General features: G+C 46.5%; 1 protein-coding gene across 2 annotated transcripts in view; it reads left to right on the top strand.

Moving 5' to 3' along the window:
• Positions 1-6175, top strand: part of LVRN (laeverin) — a 67851-nt gene extending 61676 nt beyond the window's left edge. For both annotated transcript variants that reach the window (XM_019516991.1, XM_019516992.1), the window contains one exon: positions 5088-6175. In XM_019516991.1, the coding sequence (XP_019372536.1) occupies positions 5088-5234 (147 nt within the window). In that variant the 3' untranslated portion in view covers positions 5235-6175. The remainder of the gene's footprint in view (positions 1-5087) is intronic.
• Positions 6176-11244: the final 5069 nt, after the last annotated feature.

An 11244-nucleotide genomic window follows, 5' to 3' on the forward strand; every position in this document is an offset into this window, starting at 1 on the left:
ATGCCGCAGCATACCTGGACATGCCTGATGGCACACCAGCGTGCCACAGCACACTGGTTGGGAAATGCTGGCCTAGATCATCTCCAACCATTGGCTGTCCAACCTCTTCTTGAACATCTCCAGTGATGGAGAGTTCACAGATTCCCTAGACAGTCCATTCCACTGCCTCACTGTTCGTTCTAACAGTAAAGTTTTTCCTGTTGTCCAGTCTAAGCCTACTGTATTTACTCAAATATAAGATGAAGGTTTCTCCCTCAGTCAGCATGGGAAAAAATCTCTTGTCTTAAGCAGCATTATGTGAAAGTAAAAGTGTATTTATGGAGTACCTGTGCTAAAACTTGCAGTGGTTTCAAAAAAGGTAAAATGCATGAATTCTGGATGAACTAAGTCTATGGGCACCCATAGTAATGTGAACTGTGAACTACTAAAGATATGTTTATTTCAAAGTCTGTGTTTTCAAGTTTGCCCCTCCCTTTCATGTGCTCAGGCAGAGCAGGGTTTGATAGTAAGGTGGGGAGGGAGAGAGGGAAGAAGTTGAGGGGGTAGAGAGCAAGGGGGGCATCTGATCCCCCCAGATTTATTTTCCCTGCTGTAGCAGTAGAAGGGGGAAAAATTCAAGGCAAACCTCCAATATATAGATTCTATACGTGGAAAATTAAACCAATGTATAAATTTTCTGTACATAGAATCTAATTATTGGGGGGGGTTGTCTTATATTCAGGATCATCTTGTATTCAAGTAAGATGGCTTTGCTGCAGCTCCAAGCCATTGGTCTGCATCCTACTATCTGCAAGAAGAGAAAAAAATGTTTTCTCTCTCCTTTATGGCAGCTCTTTGGATATATGAAGTGGCTATCATGTCTCCTCGTAAGTGTCTTTTCCACAGGCTGCTCGTCCCTAACTCCTTCAGCCTCTCCTTGTATGACTTTCCTTCCAAGCTCTTTATCATTCTTGTCACTCACCTCTACACCCTGTAACTAACTCACATCCTTTTTAAACTGTAGAGCCCAAAACTACACACAAATTGCCCAAAACTGCATACTCTAAATGAAGCCTAACCAATGCCAAGTAGAAACACCTCCCGTATCTTGGACCTTAGCATTAGCTTGACATTCTGCCCAGATTAATTCCCCCTTCCTCTCAGGTAGAGTGCCATGCTAATGTGGTCATACTACTTTCAGAACCTGACAATTTCATTTAGAGACAGCTTGAGTATCTCTGCATGGCATTGCACTATACAATGTAGACCTATCCTCAGCTGGTTCATAAGAGCAGCTGCTAGCCATTTCAGGGAAACTTCAGCTTTACCTCGTAGCTCTTGTTAGTCTATTGATGTACTATCACACTGTTCAGTACTCTTATTACTTTTCCTCTGTATCTCTCTGTTATCTCTGGTCTTCTTGGATTGTAGGCTCTTTGGGGCAGGGACAGTTCTGTCCTTCTGTTGTCTTTTGTCATATACTAGGATTCTAATCTCTGGGGCAAGAAGTCTTTTTTTTATCAGGTATCCAATGCAGTATGTTCCTAATCCATAACTAGGGATCAGGCATACTATAGTACTACTTATAACAAATGGCCAAGTATAAAGGATTTTCACAGGAACAGTATTTTCACAGAGATAGTAATAAAAGATGCGCTCCTTACACAGTCACCACACCGTCTCCCACTAGATTTCAAATCCCTCTTCCAAAGCAATTAGACATTAGAACTGGTCAAAGAAAAGATCACAGGAATTTAACAGGGAAAATGTTGTATTTTCCTAGTCTTGTTCCTGAAAACAACTGAAACATTTTGGCTGAAACATTCTTTAAAAAAAAAAATCAGAGAGACACAGACATCTGAAAAATCTCAACCCAGACTTTTAAAACTTTGCTAAATTATGAGCAATAGAAAATCGGGTCTTTCTGTCTTAATATGCTAGCATTGTCTATAATGTACGTACTTACATGTATGTACAATTTGAGGAATTTAAAGCTGTAGCAAGTTATTTTTCAGCTAAAGCAAATGATTGAAACTTTCTTAGGTATGAAAACTAATATAGAAAGTATCCATCAAAAGTCTTAAAATGATACACAGCAGAGGAGAGTTTGTCATTCCCTACTGTGGTTTTTATGGAGTATCGGAAGATACATAGATACTGTGGAGGGGTCAGTGTCTAACCCAGTGCGCTCTCCTCTCCTTCCATATGTCAGATTGTTCCACGCGATAGTATAACAGTATTTACCGACTCTCGCCTGCCACGTCTTGATTAATATTTGATGTTATAAGTTGGGAGGTGTTAATTATTATCTACCATCATAATAGTTCTCAATCTATATTGAGAAAGAGGATCCCCTTTGTGACGCACCTTAGCTTCCCCTTTATCTCTTCTTTGTAGGGTGCCTAACTTGTTGACCACTTATTTGAAATTACAGCCTTACGTTATCCAGTTCGGGTTTACAATGTCCTTTATTTATCAATACTTAAACTTACATCCATTATCGTCTTGCACTTAGCAAGGCTATCCTTACTTATTTACATCAGTTAACTATGAATTTCAACTTAAGCAGAATCCCACTCAATTCAACTTAACAGAGTTACTTCTTATAGATTCATAGATTCATAGATGTTAGGGTCAGAAGGGACCTCTATTGATCATCAAGTCCGACCCTCTGCATAGGCAGGAAAGAGCGCTGGGTTCAGATGACTCCAGCCAGATGCCCATCCAACCTCCTCTTGAAGACCCCCTTGGGAGCCCATTCCAGATTTTGGCCACTCTAACTGTGAAGAAGTTCCTCCTAATGTCCAGTCTAAATCAGCTCTCTACTAGCTTATGGCCATTATTTCTTGTACCCCCAGGGGCGCCTTGTTGAGTAGGGCCTCACCAATTCCCTTCTGTGCCCCCATGATGAATTTATAGGCAGCTACAAGGTCACCTCTCAACCTTCTTTTGCAGAGGCTGAAGAGGTCCAGGTGCCCTAGCCTGCAAGCCCTTAACCATATGAGTGGCCCTTCTCTGGTTATCCACATCCCTCTTGAAGTGTGGGGTCCAAAACTGCACGCAGTATTCCAACTGCGGTCTGACCAGCATCTGATAGAGGGGAAGTATCACCTCCTTGGTTCTGTTTGTCATGCATCTGCTGATGCATGGTAAAGTGCAGTTAGCTTTTCTGATGACTCTTGTCACACTGACGACTCATGTTCATCTTGGAGTCCCCTAGGACTCCAAGAGCCCTTTCTGCTTCCGTGCTACTGAGCAAGTCATTTCCTAGGCAGTAGGTGTGCTGGATATTTTTATACCCTAGGTGCAGCACTTTGCATTTCTCCTTGTTAAATCACATTCTATTGTTTTCTGCCCATTTGTCCAACCTGTCCAGGTCTTCCTGTAGTTGTTCCCTGCCCTCCAGTGCATCCACTTATCTATCACTCTTGCGTCAGTCCTATCTTCATTGCCCTGGGTTCTATTTCTTTTCTTTTTACTTTGTTTCCTTTCAGGGTGTGGTCCCTCTTCCCAGGGACTTGTAGGGATTTCTCCTTCAATTGCCTTTTCCTTTCTCTTCTCCTGTTTATGTTCAGAGCTTGCTTGACCAGCAGAGTAACACTCTATGAATGATAACAACTACCCCAGTCCCAATATCCTCAAAAGGGCAAGAGGAGTCCCCTCTCTGTTTTCTTCTCCTCGCAAATTACCTCTCTATCTGCTTTCGTTGAAGCGTCTCCCTTTTGTTAGTCCTGGTTGTCCCCCTTTTCTCCTTTGGGGTCTCCTCTGATTTGGTTTTTTTCTCTCCCCTGTCCAGTTTTGTTTTTTTCCTCTCCGGATCTGCGCCTCTCCCACTGCTGCTGCTTCTCTCTGGCCCCACCCCTCTCTTCCGTGGCTTGCCCCAGCATCACGGAGCAGCTGCTTCAGAATCTCTGCTCTTTGCCTGGTTCTGTTCCTTCTTTTTGTTCTTCTGATGCTTCTTCTGCTGGGATTCTTTTATTTTTTCCCACTGTCTCTCCACAGATACATACATAGATAGTAGGGTCAGAAGGGACCTTAACAGATCATTGAGTCTGACCCCCTGCTCTGGGCAGGAAAGAGTGCTGGGGTCAGATGACCCCATCCAGATGCCTATCCAGCCTTCTCTTTAAGATCCCCAGGGCAGGGGAAAGCACCACCTCCCTTGGAAGTGCATTCCAGATTCTGGCCACCCTTACTGTGAAGAAGTTCTTCCTGATGTCCAGCCTAAATCTGCTCCCTGTCAGTTTGTGACCATTGTTTCTTGTTACCCCAGAAGGCACCCTGGTAAACAGAGCATCTCCAATTCCTTGTTGCCCCCCTTAATGAATTTGTAGGCAGCCACAAGATCACCTCTCAGCCTTCTCTTTCGGAGACTGAAGAGGTCCAGGTCCCTTAGCTTCTCCTCATATGGCCTGGCCTGCAAACCCTTAACCATACAAATGGCCCTTCTCTGGACCCTTTCTAGGTTATCCACATCTTTCTTAAAGTACAGTACCTAAAACTGGATGCAGTACTCCAGCTGCAGTCTGACCAATGCCGGATAGAGGGGAAGTATCACCTCCTTGAATCTATTGTCATGCATCTGCTAATGCATGATAAAATGCAGTTAGCTTTGCTGATGATTTTGTCACACTGACAACCCATGTTCACCTTGGAGTCCACTATGACGCCGAGATCCCTTTCTGCTTCTGTGCTGCTGAGAAAAAAGACCAACTCATCTCAGTGCTCTGAAGAGGCAGATCTCTGCTTCCCCTTTGAAGGGCCTGATTTTCAAAAGACCTGACTTTTCACTGTCTGCAAATCCCCCCAAGAGGTATCTTAGGTTGGTCCCTCAAGATCACTTGTCACTTTTTAAAATTTAGGTTCACAAATATATAAGTTTTGAAAAGCCAGAATCTTCCCCAAAGTAAAAATTGCACAGTGACTTCCTGGCCCCTGAAGTCAATAACACCCTTCCCTGGCATTCACTATTATTTCACATTAAATTCTAAGACCATAATGACTGTCTTTTCTAACCAGTTCTGTTTGAGATGCCTGTCAAAAATACAGTGATTTATTTCACTCAGAGTAAGACTACATAATCTAACTTTATGTGCATATTTCTTTAGTTGCAGCTCTTTTATAATGCTACACTGGAAGAGAATGAAAGTATTTCTACTACTACAAGATTACAGTCTGCAAAATTAGAAAATAAAGAGAGAGCAAAACTCATTGCCCGAGTGACTGAGTGGTTACAGAAAAATATAGATGATTGACTTCTGAAAAACTGTTTCAAATATATATTTTTAGAGTGTGACTTACTCACACTTTAATATTCACTTTATGGTTTAATTAGAGGATGCACACATTTTGTTGTGTGAAGGAATGTCACCTTGTATTCCAAACCAAAGAAGTCTGGGGTTTGCCATTCCAGCTGCAAAACAGTGCTAACCTGATTCATCAAGGAGGAACGACATTCTACAAGATGATGACAAGAAACATAGCTGCATATAGATTTATCTTGTTTACCAGCTGGGTGATGCTTGAGAGACTTGGTTATAAACAAAGTCAGGAATATTCTGCAACAATGTTTTTAATATGACAACACTTCAGAGGCAGTGCTTTCAACATAGAGCTGCAAGCTGGGGATTCATCTCTTCTCTGTCACCAATTTGTTTTGTGATCTTAGGCAAATCACTTAATTTCTCTGAGTCTCAGTTTCAGTACGTCTGAAATGGAGATTGTTTCGGGAAGTGTTATTGAACTTTAACTCATGAATGTGTTCTGATTCCCAGAGGTAAGGACAAAAAAACCAAAACTTTTATTATAATAAAAAAATTATTATAATAAATGTTTTGCATCTATGTCATTTACCCTTCTTTTGAGGGTAATAACTAACAGCCAGATAGAACTCAGGCTGTTACTACTAAAATCAGTGTATTAAATTTACAGTTGGTGGAAATATGGACTCCTCAGACAGTTTAGTCATTTGTATGCTAAACAAATTATGAAAAAATGAAATTGCATTGTCCAGGGAACAGAGCTTTATTATGTGAGAACTCAAGGAAACCCAAGAAGAACTAGAAGGCAATGCTATAAGTGGACAAAGAAGAAAACAAAACAAACCCAAAGCAGCACACAGGTTTTCAAACTTACACTTGCCAATGTGGAAATTTCTTTGTCATGCTCCTAATAAAATTTATAGCCATTTTCTAAACTGACAGCCACATTCTTAGTCCCTACTAAATCTCCTTTGCATCTCTCTGGTGATATGAATGGGAATTAAAACTGGTTTAAGAATGTACCGGAGGATTCCAAAGGGCAGGAGCATCAATTGCTGATACAGCAAGCCATATGTTAGATGCTCCTGGTCTCCCCAGGCATATTTTAAAGCTGTTTTAGTGGAGGTAGGGGTTGTTTTGACCCCCAAAAGACTCCAGGATTGGGAATGAGGGTGCTAAATGACATCTCTGCTGCCCCCACACAAGCTGAAAACTCTACAAGCAGCTCATAGCAGGATTAGGTATCAAATTTTGGGTAACCAGATTTGAAAGTTTTGCCACTAAATTTAGAATACCCAAACTACACAGCTATTTGCAGCCTCTCTCCCTTTCTTGTTTACAACATGATTACATTTTTCAATTAATGAAAATACTTGCCAATATAATTTACAAAATAATTTTAAATAAATTATTTTTTAAATTACTGCTACTGATTAAGAATGTGTCTGTCTAACGTATATCCTCAAAGAAATAATACAATGATTGATTTTCCTACAAACTTATACAATGCTATAAGTTTGTAACCTTATAAAGCCTGGGACTAAATACCAGGAGGAAAACACAGAATTACCAGATGCCTCATCATGGGTGCCATCCAAAGAAGGGTAATATGCTGGAAACTCATTGATATTGCTTCTTGCTGTGCTGAGAAAAGATAGCCTAAGTATTTGGCCCTTTTCTAGCTAGTTGTCTGAAATAATTATAGAAACAGAAGAGTCAGGAGAGAATGATTTAGATTTGTCAGAAGATGAGAATAGTGGCACTCTATATCTGCTGCTAGTACAGACATTTTGCTTGGCTATATGGCTATATGTCATAAGTAAGTCTTTTACAAGAGAGAGTGAGCAAGCTGGTTCCATTATTAAGCTAAGGTATTTAAACTGGACCTGAAATAAGACAATAGATGTAATTTTTACTTTTAAAAATAATCATTAGAAGTAGGGGTGCACCGATAGAGATTTTTGGGCTGATACTGACAGCTGATTTTTAGGGAGGCATATTAGCCAATGCTGAGCCGATTTCTGATACACAGCCCGGCCATTTGAAGAGCAGTATCTGGCTGTTAAGTCTGTTGTGGGGGAAGGGAAGGGGTGTGGGGGGCAGATTGAGGCCCCTGTAGTGAGAGAGGGAGAGGGAGTGGGACTGCGGCAGCTGCTGCCCAGCCAGAGCGGGATGTGGGATGGAGCCGTGGCTCTCCCAGGGGGCGTGGGCAAGTGCAGCAGCTCCCACATCTGTACACACCTCTGAAGGGCGTGGGGGACATGTCTCCGGATCTGTGTGGGGCAGGGTGAGCTGCCGCTGTGGGTTGGGGCTGCGCCAGACTCTTCCTGGCGTGGGACTGGATTGGATTGCTGTCAGGGTAGATGGCAGTGGTGCTGAGAGGGGGGGCTACAGGGGGGCTGCAGCCACTCCAAAATTTGCCTTAGTCCCCCAATCCTCCTCCAAGTGCTGCCACCACCCACCCTGAGCACAGCCTGACCCAGCCCCTGCCAGGAAAAGCCCAGTGCAGCCCTGGCCCCAGCCCACAGTAGGAGTCCTCTCCACCCCATGCATATCTGGGGCCACATGCCCCCCATGCCTTCCTGGGGTGCATGCAGTAGCGAGAGCTTCAGCTGCCCATCCCTGCACCCCCTGGATGAGCCATGGCTCTGTCCTGTGCCCTGTACCACCCTGGCTGGGCAGTGCCTGCCCCAACCCCACTCCCTCCCTCACTGTGGGGGGGCTCAATCTGCCTCACCCACACTCCTTCTCTTCCACTACAACAGACTTACCAGCTGGACACAGCTCTCCAAACTGCCAGGCTGTGTTCCTCGCCACCTATGTGCTGTGTTTCAGCTACACGCATTCACAGGGCATTTATCGGCCACATCAGGCAAAAAAAGCTGATTTCCGATGAAGTCGATTTTCTTTATGTTGGTGCCAACCAATGTATTAGAAGCAGAACCACAATTAATGTCAGAGCTCTGGCATGCTATAACTAGCAGGAATAAACTGCTTTGACCTTAGGATGGTGATCAGCCTTAGTAAGGTGATCAGTCATGGTCAGAATTGTAGAAAAAACACTGGAGATAGCTCCACAATAAAATCTAGGATGATAGCCAGGGCTGTCCCTAGGTGGGGTGAATCGGGGCGACTGCCCCAGGCCCCACACTTTGGGGGGCCCTGCAGAGCTGGGCGGAGTGGTTGCAGCGTCTCTGAGCTGCCAGTGCCGCCACCAGCTTCACATCCAGCTGCTCAGTAGGGCTGTGCAAAGCTTCGGTCCCTTTTTGGTGGCTGAATCTCCAATTCTGAATTGAATCAGGAGGCCCTTTAATCTCTCCAAATGAAATTTGGAACCCTCCAAATCAATTCAGAAAGATTTGGAAAGATTCAGAGATTTTGATATAGACGCAGCTTTAAAAGTTTTTCTACATACCTCAAGGTAGCAGGCAGGTTGTTAATGCTGCAGTGCTGGGGCGGATGAAGCATCCCACAAGAACATGGGGGGTGGTCCCCAGCACGCTCAGCAGCAGACCCAGAAGTGGACCAGAAGCATTTCCTGTCCACTTTCAGGTCTGCTGGAGAGCGTGCTGGGGGGCCTCCCCGCACTCCCCCAACTTGGCGATTGGTACCTTCTGGGTCTGCGGGGGGCACCTGGAGTCCCCCCACAGCCAATTGCTGAGCTGGGGGTGGGGCAGCGTGCTCCTCAGTGGACCCAGAAGTGTACCGGATGTATTTCCAGTCCACTTCCGGGTTCACTGCCAAGCATGTGGGGGGGCCCCTGTGCTCCTGTGGGATGCTCCATCTGCCCCAGCATCGCAGCATTCACAAGTCGTGCCTGGTACCTCAAGGTGTGTAGAAAAAATTGCGTCTATGTCTGAATCGCTGATTCTCTGAATCAGCATCGAATCTTCAGATTCAGCTGAATCAAATCAGGCTCAGTGGTCCAAGTCAACAAATCAAATCACTGTCCCTGATTCGAGCCAAATCAAATAGGGCTGGTTTCACACACCCCTACTGCTCAGCACCCCCACCCCCACTACTGCTGAATCTGCTGCCAGCTTCTTCACAACCGGTGCACATGGGGGCTGGGCCCCACACCCTGCACGAGTCGTCTCTGGTGATAGCAACTCATAGCTGAAGAGGGGTTGGAAGGGGTTGGCGGAGCCCTCGAGGCTTCTGTGAAGGCTTCTTGATACGGTCACATACTTCACAAGTGCAGACAAAGGTGTATATTGTCTTATGTAACTGCAGCCACCAGAACTAGTGGGAGATGAGCCAGCCTATCCTTAAATTTTACCATGACAGAACATGGAACTGTTCCCCTCTGACCTCTGATCAAAAGAAAAGCCTTAACTTAGCATTCAGTATGTGAATAATGTTTGGTATGGATTTACTCTGTTATCTTTTGAAGATCAGCTGAAGACAAACATAGCGAACTTTATTAGTAGTCATGGATGTTTCAGTCACCAGTTGGCTCTGAGGCCAAGTTGCAGGCATGGTTATTTCAAAGATTTTATAGACATTAGGGCTGGAAGGGACCTCGGAAGATCATCAAATCCAGCCCCCTGCCCAAAGGGCAGGAAGTCAGCTAGGGTCATAGGATCCCAGCAAGATAAGCATCTAATTTGCTCTTGAAGGTGTTCAATGTAGGTGCTTGAACCACCTCCGATGGCAGGCTGTTTCAGACCTTACAGGCTGTTCCAGACCTTATTATGTAAGAGAAGGCCAGTTATTGCCTCCCTGCTGCTTCCTTATCACCAGGGATCTGGGTTTTCCATTTCCCATGGAAAACAAAAAAATGAGGATTTCCACTTCTACCTGAGGTAAATGCAGATTTTTCATTTTAATGGAGAAACAAGCAGATTTTGACTTTTGACAAAGAGCTCTCTCAGGCTGGCAGTTCCAGCCTGCAAGAGGCTGGGGGGAGTGGGAGGAGGGCAGTCAGGCAGGGGGTGCCATGTGTATATATGTGCACATGGCCACCAGGCAGCCTGGAGAGCAGCTCCCACAGGTAAGTGTGGCAGTGGAATGGTGGAGATTGAGGTCCCCATAGGGAGGGAGGGAGGGAGTGGGGCAGGGCTGGGGGCTTGGGGCCCAGGTCTGGAATGCACAGCCGCCAGCCCCAAGGGAGTAGGATGGAGCCGTGGGCGGCTTATCCGGGTAGTAGGGCAGATGGGGCCGGCTCTGCCACTGCACACACTCTGGGGGGAAAAGAGGGGTCTGTGCCCCCCCAGATCTGTGTGTGGGGCAGGGGCAGGCTGCCTGCTGTGGGCCCCTGCCCTGCTGCCCTCCCTTCAGGGTCTCCACAGCCCAGGTGGTGGAACCCGGTAGGTCAGGGCAGAGTGGGGCTGGGCGGGGAAACTCAGGGCCCCTACTGGGAGCTCCATGGTGCCCTGGTGGCCTGCCTCTTGGCTGCCCTGGAGCAGCAAGGGGCACAACTCTGCATCACTGCCCCCACTGGTACCAGGTGTGTAGGAGGCACGTCACCAAGGCAGCATGGAGCTCTCAGTGGCAAGGAGCTTCCCTGCCTGGTCCTGCTCTGCTGTGCCTTGCTGTGCTGGGTCCTGCCCACTGGGCCACAGAGACCCCAGGGGAGGGCAGCAGGATGGGAAGCCCAAGCCCACAGCAGGCAGCCTGCCTCTGCCCTGCACACAGATCTGTAGGACACAGGTCCCCCCTCCCCCTGTGGGAGTGCATGCAGCAGCATGGGGCCCTCCTCCCACATCCAAGCCCACAGCAGGCAGCCTGCACCTGCTCTGCCAGGCTCTATGCCGGACATGTAGCCCATGGGGGTGGAGGAGCCAGGCTTCATGCTCCGCTTCATTGCAGTAAGTGGCAGCCGGGGTAGGGGGCTGCAGACCTGGCCCCATAACCCTGGAAGCTGGGGGTCCTTGTGGGGGGCGAGGGGCACCAGCAGGGTCAGGGGGCTGTGAGGGGGGAAGCAAGGGGCACCAGCAAGAACGGGGGGTGGGGGGGAGGGTGAGGGGAATAAGGGGCACTGGCAGGGCTGGGGGGCTGTGGC

The sequence above is a fragment of the Gavialis gangeticus genome, unplaced genomic scaffold, assembly GCF_001723915.1.
Source record: "Gavialis gangeticus isolate Ggan-Ray unplaced genomic scaffold, GavGan_comp1, whole genome shotgun sequence".
Taxonomy (NCBI): Eukaryota; Metazoa; Chordata; order Crocodylia; family Gavialidae; genus Gavialis; species Gavialis gangeticus.